At 43.3% G+C, this 14,479-nt stretch overlaps 1 protein-coding gene across 2 annotated transcripts in view; it reads right to left on the bottom strand.

Annotated features, from left to right (window-relative positions):
- The window catches only part of lrp1ab (low density lipoprotein receptor-related protein 1Ab), an 86,167-nt gene that overhangs the window by 25,056 nt on the left and 46,632 nt on the right, over window positions 1-14,479 (bottom strand). For both annotated transcript variants that reach the window (XM_034144957.1, XM_034144956.1), the window contains exons 23-43: window positions 14,148-14,393; window positions 13,284-13,481; window positions 11,897-12,101; window positions 11,538-11,702; window positions 11,046-11,290; window positions 10,093-10,224; window positions 8,912-9,139; window positions 8,607-8,781; window positions 8,191-8,285; window positions 7,914-8,063; window positions 7,608-7,748; window positions 7,216-7,344; window positions 6,993-7,124; window positions 6,746-6,880; window positions 6,521-6,650; window positions 6,256-6,382; window positions 5,582-5,733; window positions 5,317-5,441; window positions 4,673-5,044; window positions 439-628; window positions 48-252 (exon numbers count right to left, since the gene is read on the bottom strand). In XM_034144957.1, coding sequence (XP_034000848.1) covers window positions 48-252; window positions 439-628; window positions 4,673-5,044; window positions 5,317-5,441; window positions 5,582-5,733; window positions 6,256-6,382; window positions 6,521-6,650; window positions 6,746-6,880; window positions 6,993-7,124; window positions 7,216-7,344; window positions 7,608-7,748; window positions 7,914-8,063; window positions 8,191-8,285; window positions 8,607-8,781; window positions 8,912-9,139; window positions 10,093-10,224; window positions 11,046-11,290; window positions 11,538-11,702; window positions 11,897-12,101; window positions 13,284-13,481; window positions 14,148-14,393 — 3,677 coding nt within the window. The remainder of the gene's footprint in view (window positions 1-47; window positions 253-438; window positions 629-4,672; window positions 5,045-5,316; window positions 5,442-5,581; window positions 5,734-6,255; window positions 6,383-6,520; window positions 6,651-6,745; window positions 6,881-6,992; window positions 7,125-7,215; window positions 7,345-7,607; window positions 7,749-7,913; window positions 8,064-8,190; window positions 8,286-8,606; window positions 8,782-8,911; window positions 9,140-10,092; window positions 10,225-11,045; window positions 11,291-11,537; window positions 11,703-11,896; window positions 12,102-13,283; window positions 13,482-14,147; window positions 14,394-14,479) is intronic.

Genomic DNA, 14,479 nt, shown 5'->3' with positions numbered 1-14,479 from the left:
CAACCCCCTCGATTTGGTCAAAGGAAAAAAATAAAGGGCTGTCTTACGTAACGGCTGCTTCCATCATATTCGCAGCGTTCAATCTTGTCCAGTGTGGCGTCAGAGAAGTAAAGTTTCTCAGCACGGTGATCTATGGCCAGGCCATTGGGAGTTTTAATGTCGGAGCCGATGATGGCTAGCACATTGGCGCCATTCAGAGAGGCCCTCATGATGCTTGGAGCCTGCTCATTCCAGTTGGTCCAGAACATGAGACTGTAGTGGGAGCAAAAACAGGATAAGAATAATGATGTGCAGTGGGAGCTCCAAAAATGACTTGGTATAAACGTTATGTTTGACTGAACTCAAATAAATCCACTGTTCAAAAGAAAGAGAAAAAACAGGATTGGAGCTGGGCCCTGACACAGTGCAGAGCCCCAAGTTTCAATATTAATGACTCACTCCTGACACTCGTCCAGCACAAAGGCTCTGGGGTGGTCTTCTCCAGACATGGTGACCACAGTGTTGCGGTTATAGGCCACAGAGCGGCTCTGGTCCACAGTGTGGCGAGTGATGGTGGAGGTTGTGTAACTGGTCCAGTAAAGAGTATCCCAACCACGGTGGTACGCCAGGCCCTCGACTGACCCTACATCTGTGGAGCAGAGAAGGAAGAAATTGGCCCTGTGTTAATATTATACACCCATGACAATAATCTTTAAGACAATAGTCCTTTTGTCGTCTTCCAGCCTAAGCTGTAAAAAGCAAAACGCTTGAGAAGCCGTTTTATTTCAGTATAACAAATATATCGACTCCCAGGGGTGTATGTGGGAGATTTAATGAGGGCAAGAACTCAACAAATCATCGTCATAGTTTAACAAGTTGCCTTATGGTTAACTCTGTGAGACGTTTTCAAAGAGGCAGTAGTTAATGCTTTTATGTTTATCCTTATCTTCCTGCATTAGTTCATGCATGGTGAAACAGTGTGAGGAAGGACAAGGCTAAAAGGAAAGTTAAAAAGACAGCGTGAAATGGAAGTGGTACCACACAGAGCAGAGTATACGCCATGCCGGCTGTTCCTGGATGGAGTTAAGGCGTATGCATCAACCTGTCATTTAATGGCTGACTGCCTTCACATACTGCTCCCTGTGGACTCTCCTGTGTGGTTACTTCTTCTGACACTGCAACAGCTTCCGTGACTTTAGGGACATAGGCCAGGGTTAAGACGACAATAGTTAAAGGACACAAATAAAGTGGTTGCTCTCAATTTCTATCGTCCTTTCGTCCTGCAACCTCCAAAATCTTTACAGTACATACAGTTGTAGTAACAATATGAACTATGACAGACAACATCATGGAAAAGGACACTTTAGTGTAGCCTTACAGGTTCCAATGTGTGTATCCATCTGTTCCTGGTCACACTAGCAACCACATTTATGACCACTTACACCCAACAATAAAAACCTAAAGGCTCCACACAACTGTTTGCCCTTGGCTGAAAGTCAATAATTGCCCTTTAATAGGTGTTTCAAATGAATGAAGAAGTGCCATAATCAAAGTTAATGCAGGACAATTTTAAGGCTCAATACCTTGTTAATCAACGAAATGAGACTAAGAGACCGGTTAACGATTGCCTACGGAGTCAGGCAAACAAAGACAACCTTGTTTATTCCATCTTCAACAATCAGAAAAAGGTGTACTTGGGCAGCTAATTGCTTCGGTTAGGAGAAGATGACATACTAAACAGGGATTAATAAAGTAGGCTTGAGGCAGTATTATGTAATGAGAAACAGCAATGTCTCTCCTCCCCTTGCCTGGATCAGCTCATCCCCTTGTTACTGTGCAAACAGTGGGAAAACCTGACGGAAAGACATTTTCCACTGAGGACAGAGCCTCTCTTACGATCACAGCAGTAGTGTAGTACACCAAGGGAGACTTGAGAATAGCTTATCTTCTGTTACAGTTTATTTTACGCTTTTCTTGCTTCAACGATCGAAGGTCATGTGAATCGTACAGTATCTCTTCTGCTTGTGACAAGGTTTCAAGTCTCTGGAGAGCTTCTAAATGGACAAGATGCCTCCTGCCGAGGCGACCACTTAGCATCAAGTAGCATTGACTGCTTTTTAAGTGGAATTTCTGTTAGCAACCACTGGGATGAATCTGTGAACTGTTGCCTGGTTTCAAGAAATCAATACAGCCATAAAGTAAGTGCTGCAATGACATCGTTCCAGTTTTCATTTCCTATTTCTTGGATTATTAAGGACATGCTGATGCAGCCAAGGAAAAGCCAGTGTGCGAGGACTGCACTTTAAGGTCATGTTTGCTTTCTACTCCAACTGGAAAACAGCAGAGACTTTTAACGGGAGTTTTAGACATTTCACTTTTTTTCGGAACCGAGTGTCATCTTTATGTAGATATCATTTCTTCTAACATCTGGAAAAAACAGTGAAGGTGACACAGTGGAAGAGGCACATTTTTAGAGGGATTCAACTAGACAGGAGGAGGAGGATGTGTGGCTCGCGGGGGAGCGACTTCACCACTTGACTATCTCTGGCAACGTAAAAATTAATTCTACGAAATGTTTGTTTTTACTTAGATTATAAATGTCAATGACCAGCACAATCGTAACCGCTTAGCTAATTGCTATTATTATGAGGGTATTAGCTGCCTAAATGGAGAGTGTTCATACCTGTGATGAATTTAATTTAAGACATGCACTGCAGCCAAGTGCTCTGATGCTAAACATTAACAGGCCAATAGATGAATTACTCAATGAACTTTAATTCTGAATAAATGGAGCTTTTAGAACAGAACGCAAACAGTAGCAGCTTTGCTCAAATGCAAAGGGCAAATGAGTCTTTGATGAAGACCGTTGTGCCCATCCTGGATGGACTGATTCTGGTGACAGGCCTGGTGGGTCAAACCCTGGTCATTACCATTCTTAATGGCAGGAGGAGGAAGAAAAGTCAACCCCCCCATGGTACGGACACCCTGCTGCTGGCTCTGAGTGCTGCCGACCTGCTGCTGCTGCTCTGCCTGCCCTTCCACACCTCCGCCATCACCCTGGGCTTCTGGCCTTTCGGCAGCTTCATGTGCAAGGCCATCAGCTTCCTGGGTGTGGCCTGCTCGTCTGCTTCAGTCTTTACCCTGGCAGCTTTGGCTGTGACACGTTACCTCACAGTGGTACACCCCACCTGGACGTACCGATCGAGAATGCACCGACACATTAAGCTGACTGTAGCTCTGCTCTGGGTCCCTGCCTCCGCCTTGGCAGCGCCGCAGTTTGCCTTCCGCACAGTGACCGTCTCTAGCGCAGTATACTGCTTTGCCTTCCTGTCTGACTTCAGCCAGCTGGTCTATAGCATCGCCCTCTTCCTGTTCAGCTTCGCTCTTCCACTGGGCATCATTGTACTGATGTATGCCAAGATCTACTGTTTTCTTCGACATGCACGGCTGCTGGGGAACGCTCCCCAGCTGGAGCGCTACCAGAGCCAGGTCACACTCACCTCAGCCCTCCTGGTCCTGGTCTTCACTCTCCTCTGGCTGCCCTCCTACGGCCTCATGTTCTCCTTCATTGGAGGAAGCATAATGCTCACACCTGGCTACAAAACTTTTGCCATCCTGGCTAGACTGTTGGCATCGTCGGTAGCAGTGGTAAACCCTATACTGTATGGGTTTATGTCTCAGAAGTTTAGACGAGACTTATTAGAGCTGGGGAGAGAACGCTGGGCAACGTGCAGAAGCTGTCTGATTGGTTGCCCTGATGTTATGGGCAGGGACATGGTACAGCGCTTTGAGCTGGACACAACCTCAGAGATCGGCCAAAACTGACTTTTTGGACCGAAAGAAAACACTGCTACCTCATTTTCTCACTTAATGCTTGACTTTTTTTCATATATTAATATGTTGCTGTATGGAAATGTATAAAATGTTACATATCCAGTAGTCAAAGTGATGCTATGACTCATTTCATTGCAATATATTAAAATAGGTTCAAAGTTGTTATGTGTTATTGCCTTATCTAGGAATAATACACTCCTCTAACCCCAGCTGTATTCAATTCCTGACCTGGAAAATGTTCTCTAGTAGGTAGATAAAAAAGAATGTGGAAAAACTATTCATCATTTTCAAAATATGTTCAAAACAACATCAATAAACAAACGAACCCCATGCTCTGTACTGGTTTCCTTTCCTTTCACATTCTGAATTCATTTTAGCATACTGCTTACTGAGAACAGCTTAGGGTCCTGGGCTTTTAAATGTAGTGCTTCTGGATGTAGTTCTACAACCTACTCTTTAATCATTTAAAAAGAGATGGGAATTTAAAAGACACTTTAGTGTAGAAACAAGGAAAAACACAGTAAGTTTGTGGTTGTGTCTGAAAGTGTTTCTTCTTCAAGTGGCAGCCCTTAGTGATGTCAATCTCCTTTAGTTGAGAAGCTGCAGCTGTGTGTACACACAGTGAATCCTTGTGGGTGCTTGTGTTGTCAAAATGTGTGATGATGGCTGTTTGAAGTGTTGAGGAGACGAGACATAGCATTAAATTATTAATGGACAGAATACAAAAAAGGCAACCCAGCTGAAGTATATGTAGTCAGACAGAGTGGAGGGAAATGTTTCTGTGATGTGAGGTGGAGAGTTTTGTAGATTTCATGAAGTGTTGAAAAGAATGACATGTGGTTAATGACTCCATACTTACTGTCCACAACAATCTTGCGGTCTGTGCCATCATCGTTGATCTGCTGGATGTTGCCAAAGTGGATGTCGCTGAAGAAAATGCGGTTAGCTCCCTTCCCTCCACCGCCATGATAGTCATAGCTGAGGGCAATGACGTTCTTCATGTGGTCAGGGTCCTCAAACGGCTTTATTGGTGCGTTGAGGTTCGTTTCATCTGAGAGGTGGATGCTCTTCAGAATGGTACGCTCCGAGTAAAGCAGGTATCCGTCATAGTCACGGCAACCACGGTTGTCCTCTGCCAGCATGCCGTGAGCACAGGCGCAGGTGCGCTGCCCGTTGCCACGGAAAAGACACAGCTGTTCACAGCCGCCGTTATCTTTGCAGACGTTGGTGCCTGGGGTAGGTGTAACACATTTACGAGGTATATTGTTAAACAAATAATGCACCTTGTTAAACACATTTTCAATTTCATTGAGTCCTGAGGGGTGTGGATTTACGTTGGGTGGTAAAAGATTTGATGGTTGGGAGTATGATAGGGCCTGCTTATGTGAGAACAAACGTAGGGCAGCTCACTATTTTGGTGAGGACATTTTTAACAGACTTCATTGCAAAAAAGTGGGTTTGTGGGTAACTTGGGATGAGAATGGGGGTTTTCTGTGTTGCTACCTTGCTGCCTGGCCCTGTTGAAAACCTTGATGTCTTTCAGCTGTACACCAATGCCAGTCCTGAGCTGCACAGCATCCGTAGCGTTGTCTTTGCTGCCTCTCTTGATGGAGCCGTTAGCATGAGTCCTGAACAAAAGATTAACAGCACAATACAAAATAAAATCTTCCACATGACTCAAAAGCTGTCATGCATGACTGGATAATAGAGCAATAGAAAAAGATGGTTCAATGGTTGGTTCAACAAAACAATTATCCTCAGAACCGACCTGTCACTCCAATAAATGAATTCCTCAAAAACTGATACAGCAAACATGTCCATGTTGTTGTTGGCAAGCACCAGCTCCCTGTTCTCTCCAGTCTCCAGGTTGATACGCTCAATCTTATCTGTCCTTGCATCGCACCAATACAGCATCCCCCCCTGCAGAGAAAAGCAGAAATAAAAATGTTACTTTTTCAAGGAAGGTAAGGAACTTGCATATTAAATATAGAATACTAGATCATATTAAGTTGTGATTTTAGTAGACCATCATTGGCCTTAATTAGAACTTGTGGCAGCTCTAAATCTAGGTTATAAGTACTTTGTAATAGTATTAAGTCACATATACCAAGCAGAAAGTAATATAAGTAATATGGGGGACTGGTACAATTTACAAAGAATAAACGTAACTATTTTGAGGCTAGATTAAATTGAGTTATTTACAAACATAAATTATATATACAGTATATGAGATCTTAGGTCATATACTGAACCCCTACTATAATATACATCTATAAATGTATGGATCATTCTCATGGCATAAAATAAGAGCTGACGAATGATCCAGTCTTTGGAAAAGTCACAGTATATTTGTTCAAATTAGCAAGGAAGATACCAGCATGATACTATTAATTATGACAAAGAAGTTCTTGGGTGCTATGAAGTCTGCTGTGGTCCACACACCTCGTAGTCGACGGAGATCCCATTGGGCCAACTGATGCTCACATTGACCAGGACCAACCTCTCAGAGCCATCCAACCGGGAGCGCTCAATCCGAGGGTACTGACCCCACTCAGTCCAGAACAGATACCTAAACACAGGGACACAAACAACATTATTTAAAAGTGCATTTTATGGGAATTTAGCTGTATATTTCTTTCAGATTCAGTCTAGATTGTGAGAACCTGAAGGCTATTAAAGAGTATTCAACTGTTGCAGGGAGACTTACCCTTTGACTGGGTGAACAGTGATGGCTCTGGGCTTGTCCAGGCCCTGGGAGATGACGACATAACGGAAGGAGCCATTCAGCCGGGCCACCTCGATCACGTCAAAGCCCTGGTCAGTCCAGTAAATATTCCCTATAGAATAACAGGTATACCAATCAGCTATGTGGTCTTTTGTGTAATATTTACAATTGAACTGAAATAGGATTTCAAATATGTTAGGATCAAACCTGCTATCCAGTCGACGGTGATGCCCTCCACCCTGCCGATGCCGTTGGTGATGACATCTTCTCTCCACGTCTGATCTCTCTTAGCCCTGCTGATGGTGCTCAGGCCCATGTCCACCCAGTAGATGGTGTCATTCTCTGAAAACAAAGAGGTGTTTTGTGTCATCCTATGAATACTCACTTCACGGAGATAATGGCAGCTTTAAAATGTCACTCAATCAAGTTATTGATGTCGCTCAGTGTCACTTACCAGCGTGGAAGTCGATGCCGACGGCCAGAGAGGTGCCAGACACCGGCACCAAGGCGTCAGATTTGTCTGCCGGGTCGAGTGGAATTCCTCGGATTCCCTCGTGAACGGAGTAAAGCAGGAAGGAGCCCATGCCTGCTCAGAGAAGATACAGTATGTTTTAGTTTTTCAGGGCAAACTGTATTGTTACTGAGTGTATGACTGCAGCTGTGGAGCCTTGTCTTACCTTCACAGGACTGCTGTCCAGTCTTCAGGCTGTATCCTGCGGTGCACATGCAGGCCCTGGTGGTTGGTGAGGTGGGTAGACACAGCTGGGAGCAGTCTCCATTGTTGTTGCTGCACAGGTTGATACCCTCTGAAAAGAGAAAAAGGAGAGGATCAGTGATGTCGAAAAAATATTGTTACAGTATCAATGTCTCCAAAGCCTACACTGTAGGCCCTACAGTATAATGCACTATAAACACATGCTGTATCACCATTAACTTACGTACATATTCATAGTGCTTTATACAAATATTCAAGAAACATTATCTTATAAGTCATTAAAAACTGCTTTATAATGTGTTATGATAATTGATATAAAGCATATCAACGATTTTCTTCAAGGGATTTTCCTACCTTTCTGTACGTCCTCATCGTAGATCCTCATGTGCATCATAGGCGAGGTGTTGTTTCGCAAAACCTTCCAGTTCCCTCCGTCCTCCTTGTCACATGTTCCTATCTGGTCAGTTCCCTGGTCGGCCCACCACATCTTGTCTCCTACAGTGAGGGAAGTTGATTTGTGTATTAGGATGTCATCCCTTTAATGTCGGCTAGTGATGTCTTAGCATGTAAGCAGTAAAATGATCTAACTATCAAGTTTTAGACCAGAAACATTGGAAAACAGAGAGGGTAACATTTAAATAAACATATGTTTCATCGTACCCATAATAGCCAGAGCAGTTGCCTTGGTAAGTTTTCCTTTGACACCTTCCAGGATCTCCAGTTTAGTTCCGTCCAGCTGACAGCGGCTGATGGTGCTGTTTCCCGAGCTGATCCAGTACAGCTGCTCTTTTTCATAGTCAATAGAGAGGCCTGAGTGGAAAGAATTACCAATCTATTAAAATATGCTAAATCCTTGCTTTTACCCCTAAATTTAAATAGGGGTTCAGTATCATTTTGCAGACAGTTATCTTTCTCATTGGGGGGTTCATCTACTTACCAACTGGTCCTTTTTGATCAGTGAAAAGTAAAGTGAGGTTGCCGCCATCCATGTTAGCCATGCTTATGTTGTCACCATCAGTCCAGTACAGCTTCCTGAGGAGGGATATAAATGTTTCATTACATGAAGAGGAGCTGAAATTTATTTTCTGAGCAGAGCAATGTTCTATGAAATAATTATCCTGGTAGGAGCCAGCACAGAAGCAACACATGGGGAACAACAAGCAGGCTAAAGAAGAACAAGAAGCCTGGAACAACAGCTGTACCTAGAACATCTTCACCCAAGTATATTGTTATAAAGCACATAGGGAAAAATATGCTCTTGATTATGAAATAGAAAACTGAAAAAGCGTATAATAGTCAGAATTCATATCTCAATCTGAATGCAGGCCTTATTAAGTGAAAGAAAACACTCACCCCAGTAGTGGATGCGCCACAAGACAGTGGGGCTTGTCTAATCCCTGGATGACAGCATTCTTGAAGGATCCATCGAGTCTGGCCACATTGATCTGCTTCTTATTGGCATCATAGCTGGTCCAGAACAGGTTTCTGGACACCCAGTCTACTGCAAGCCCGTGAGCATTAGGAAGGTCTGGGAATTGTCAGAACCACAGTGGAGAAAGTTAGGGTTTCATCAGATTTCTAGAGAGCTACAGAAACTGTAAACTGAAATAAAAGTAACTAAAAATAAGTTAGACTGATATTCATGTCTTTGTGCTCACCAGCAGTCACAACAGTCTCCACGCCTGTGCCGTTAATGAAAGCTCTCTTGATTGTCTGCGTTCGGACATCGGACCAGTAGATGCGATGCTCCACGGCATCAAAGTCCACCACTGTCACGTTGTCTATGTCCGGCACAGTGAAGGAGATGATGTAGTTGTAGTAAGGGTTGTCGATGTCAACACCCCGGATTTCAATTTGACGGGCATATAGAAGGAACTTGCGGGACTCTGAGAAGAAGAAAAAAATAATGTACTGAGAAAAAGAAATCTCACTAATGTTGCATTTTTCTAAGTTATTTCAATTTTTTATACAAATTATACAAATAGAGAAGTGAAAAGGGAAGAAGTCCTTTTTTTTTTAGCTTGCTTTACTTAAGACTTTTTACCACATGCTCAAGTGTTTCCCACCCATTTATAATCATTCAAATACATGGTGATTAAAAGATGAGTTAAGTCCAGGCTTTTTCTCACTGCACTAGCCTGAGCAATCAAAGGGTGAAACAAGCTGGATCCCAGTAGATAAAGCTCAAGAGTGTCAAACTGACCCGTCAGAAACATGTTGCTCTTGCTAAGGCTTCATTACATCTCGAGAGGTGAGAGGGGGGGGGGATAACAAATGACTTCCTCTCAGTCAAAAATGCATGGTGCTCTAATCATTGTAAGTGGTCCGAGTTGAGTTTAGCTGACACTCTGCTCAGCTCCCTGAAAGTTATCGTGTTGAAGGGGAATGCATCAGACACCCTCTAATCCAATTATGCTTAAATCTACACTGCTGAGATGAGGATTGTTCTGTAGAATGCGTAACATTTAGACAGACACTCACGCACACAGATTTCCACAGATACCCCTTGAAACCCCCTCATTAAAATCACACAGCAATAAATTAGGACCTTGTGACAGTATTTTATTTAAAATGAAATGGAGATAAAAGTGAAGAAAGCCACGTGGCACAGACAGAGGAGGAGTAATTAGATATTCTGTGGTAGAAAATGACAGCGTATGCCGTTGATGTCACGTTCGGGAGCTGAGCACACCATACCAGTCATGACAGTTGTGAGAATAGATTCCTGAAAACAAAGAGCCTGTGTCTTGCTACTTGCTGAATTGGATTAAATATGAAAGTGTTGGATGAAGGTTTTAAAAAGAAAAAAATGTAGGTGTTTGTGACTAACTGTCATTACCTTTGCATGTGCGTTTGTCAGGCTGGAGCTTCATGAGGTGAGGGCAGGCACAGGAGAAGGTCTGGTTGAAGTTTATGAGACAGAGGTGGGAGCAAGGGCCTTTACCGTCACTGGTAGCACACGGGTTAGGAGCTGAAAATATAAGAAAATGTAGATGAAATGTTTGAAAAAGAGAGACACAAAAAGACAAAGGGGAGGTATTTCCTTTAAGCCTCACTCTTCAGATTGCAGTGTATATATTTTCAAAACCATCTCCACAAAAAGAATAAAATAAGCATATACAATATAATATTAATCAAAGCTGATAGCTTAATGAGAGAAGATATTTTTCAGAATATCATAGTGTCTAATAGACCTCTCAATCAATCTCACTCAACTAAGCGAGAGCCCAAGAAGACTGTCTGCCAGACCGATCAAGCCAGCTTGTTGCCTCATCACTGTCATGGCCATTGGTTGCAGCTGTCAATCAACAACTCTGAGATCTCTCTTTTCCTGCCTTCCATGAGAAGACCCGAGTGCCTCTCTGCTGGCCACTTTGTATCCCGTAGCCAGTGGCTATTAAAGGTGGCAATCTGACAAAAAACTGCAAATCTTTTTGTCATCTTGTCAATCATGTGTTTCTTCAAGATCAACAAATGACATTTAAGTCGCTGGAGGAAGGTTTTATTTCCCATCCAGCCAGTGGAAAATGCCAAAGAGTGAAGTGACTTTTTGATCAACAAGGCAGCAGGAGGTGTCCAAATTGCTGCTGGTGTGAGGAGACAACACGTCTTGCTGCTCTGAAAGGTCAGCTGTCTTTGGAGAATAGGAGTTGTGAATCAATACAGTCAATAATTAACTGTGATCTTGTTCTCCTTTGATTTAAAGCCAAACTGAGTCAGCTCTCTCACTCTCTCTCCGTGAGTGCGTTTCTCTTTGAACTTTTATGCATATCTATCTAGTGTGCAACCTACCCTGGGGCTGTCTGGAGGGGTGATAGACCTGCAAGTCAAAGGGCTGTGTGTTGGTTCGCTGGACTACAGTGACATTGTGTCCAGTCCATTTGTTGGCTTTGGCCAGAGTGTTAGTCCTCCAGTCGGTCCAGTACACCTCGCCTCCATACATGGTAACAGCAAAGGGGTGGGACAAATACTCATGACCCCGCAACACTTCAATCAGTCCAGAACCGTCGTACTTAGCAGAGTAGATAGCATCTGACCTGGAGGAGGAATTAAGCAGAGACAAAAGTGTTACATGATATGCACCATCCTAAATGTATACATGTTTCTACTATACGAGTCTTTACTTGTGTGTCATTTTACATAAGCAGTGCACATTTGCTTGTTTATTAAAACATTTATAATGACACGCAACAAAGACTAAGCAAGTGGGTGATGTAATAAGTGAGTGGGTGGATGCAGTGCGATGAGAGCACTCTGTATTCAGAGACTGCTGCCAAATGCTACCTGGCATCAATCCAGACAATGCGTCTTTCCATGTAGTCAACAGTGAGTCCGTTGGGCCAGCCACCGCTGCCTGTTTCTCTGTGGATGGTGCGTCTGCCTTCTCCGCTCATAGACGCTGCCTCGATCCTGGGAAGACTGGCATCCCAGTCGGTCCAAAATAGAATACTGCAAACAGAAAATAAATTAATGTGAGGAGGGGTTCTCACAGATGTTAACAGCATCATCACATGAGAACAGGTCAGGTTGATAGTAAGTAGGTATAAGGGATATATCATGAGCTGTAAAGGTATTGGAAGTGTAAGTTTCATTTTCCTAAAGGTTGATTACAGTATCATTATCCTTAGATATATGCTTCTTACCCATCTCGTGGGTCCAGGGCGATGGCCCTTGGATGCTCCACCTCCCCAGCCAGCAGGGTGGTTCTCATGGTCCCATCCAGTTTGGCTACCTCTATCTGGTCCAGGTTGCTCTCCACCCAGTAGATGTTTCCTGCTATCCAGTCCACAGCCAGCCCCTCTGGTGTAGCCAGTCCATACTGGATCACCACCTCAAAACTGGTCAGGGCTGAACACAGAGAAAGGAGACTTAAAGCTAGCAGTGGTGTTTGGTACTTTATCATGCTTTTGACAAATGAAACTCAAGCTGAAAAAGGGAGCTTTTATTATTTTAATGCTCCAATTCATCTTATTTAGTATAGAGGCTTGGCTTATTTCACTTTCAACAAAAAGAGCACATTTCCAGCCCGCAAATGTGGTTCACTGCAATAAAAAATAAAAACCCTGACAAACAATGAATTGTTAAAATGATTTAAACTTATTAAATCTGTCAGTGAAAGGCACGCAGTGCTGCTGTGTCTGATCTGCTCAGCGCCATTACCCAAGCTATAAGAAAACAAACATCTAACACCAGATCTCTCACTCTTTTATTCTTCAGCCAGAAACGGCTCTCATGCAGACTAAGTGCAAACCAAAATGTGCGATCATCTCTGGCTCAGGGCGATGAGACAAGTTTTTCACATGGCCTTCCAGTGGTAATTAGAGGGAGAGGGATCGGCCCTCTTCACAGTTTGCTGGAGTTATGGCTGCCTTGTGTGGGTAGGGGTGTCTTTGTTGAGCTGTGAGCACTACACAGAGTATGCCAACAACTATAGAGTTTCTGAAATGGCTTAAATAACAAGCAGCAGGAGCTGATCTACAAGTTGGTCACAGTGTCTCTGCTCTGGACTGCTTTAATGGTGAAGTTGGAGGGCTGGGAACTGGAACTGCAGCTTGTTTGCCTCCTACGCTGCATCAGTGTTTTGGCTGCAGTCACGCACATCAAGTACTGAGACAAATGGGAAGAGACAAAGCCTTCCGTGTGCCCCCTAAGTGCTGTTCTGGGAACACAACCTTGATTGGCAAGGAGACCTGGGGTTTTGGATCAGGAAAGGCTGGCCATGACCTGGCCATTTATTCAGGGTCACAGACCGCTGACCACAGACTCTTTTTAAATAACATTTGGCTCTGGGAAATTAGAGAGTGCTCAGTGGAAGTTAATTTCTTAGAAATGCTCAGTCCAAAGCACAAATAGGACTTTATATCTCTGAATGAACAATCCATTTGACTATTTTTATTTTACTTATAAAAGGAGGTAACAAAAAAAGGACATATTACTATATAAATACTTTTAAAATTCATTTTTACCACCCAATTTATCTTTCTGAGTAACCTCAAATTACAGAAAGCAGTAGCTAAGTGGCTGCCTCACCTCCATTTTCAGACAGTTTCCCACGGTAGATCTTGTCCTCTACGACGTCAGTCCAGTACAGAGTGCTCTCGTTGAGATGAAAGTCCAGAGCGATGGTGTTCCTGAGCCCTGGCACCAGCACACTGAACTCCCCCTTGTGAAGATCAATCCTTCTGATCTCATGGCGGTTGGAGAAGATGATAAAAGGCTTGAAGGGATCTGAGGGCAAATAAGGTGTAACCGGAAAAGTGTTAAGAGTACATTTCATCTCAAAGTCCAAATTCCCAAACCCCTTGTTGGTCTTGGATAAAATCCTGTCTCTGAAATGTTTTCTTTTCCATCTGTCCCTTTCAAAGAAAAACACTGAATAACTGAAAGGGTTTGCTGCTCCCCATCTAGAATAAAAACATCCTCAACACCATGATGTTGCATTTTTTCTACTGCACTGAAACTGTACTTTGAACACTTTAAAAATATTATTAACATTTTAAACTGTATACCCCGGTTATCTAGGCCCTTTTTGTTTTGTTTAATGTATACCACGTTTATCTAGGCCCTTTTTGTTTTGTTTAATGTATACCACGTTTATCTAGGCCCTTTTTGTTTTGTTTTATGTATACCACGTTTATCTAGGCCCTTTTTGTTTTGTTTTATGTATACATGTCACACTGTGGGACTGCGGGAAACAAGTTTTTGAGATTTCTGGATGTATAACACATGTAGAATTTTTGACAATAAAGCTGACTTTGACTTTGACTTAATACTGTATACATAGAGTAGAATCAGTATGGTAATGCCTCTTCAGCCCAAGAACAATTATAGTGCTCTAAATCTAAAGGTAAAAATAACACGTTTAATGGCATAAAAGGCCCTGTTCTTAATTACCAGTGCTTTTGCAGCTCTCCATGTCCGCCTCCAGCTCCCAGCCCTCGTAGCAGGAGCACTTGACACTGGATTTCTCCTGCTCGCACTTCTGGCTACACTTGAGGTGTTTAGCGCAGAAGCTCTGGATCTGGCAGGTCTTGTTGTCGGCTCCCAGCTCCATGCCCAGGGGACACGAGCACATGAAGCCCTCCCCAGGAATGATGCTGCAGTTGTGGCTGCAGCCACCGTTGTCTAGTGAGCACAAGTCTGCCAGGAAGAAAAGGATGAAAGAGTTGGAACATATCCTACACAGGGGAGTAGTATGTTTTTAACCTGAGTTGCGCTTTGAGTAA

This window comes from Trematomus bernacchii, unplaced genomic scaffold, assembly GCF_902827165.1.
Source record: "Trematomus bernacchii unplaced genomic scaffold, fTreBer1.1, whole genome shotgun sequence".
In the NCBI taxonomy this organism is placed as follows: Eukaryota; Metazoa; Chordata; class Actinopteri; order Perciformes; family Nototheniidae; genus Trematomus; species Trematomus bernacchii.
Note: the sequence above shows the minus strand (reverse complement) of the source record. Positions and strands in the feature narration are given on the sequence as shown.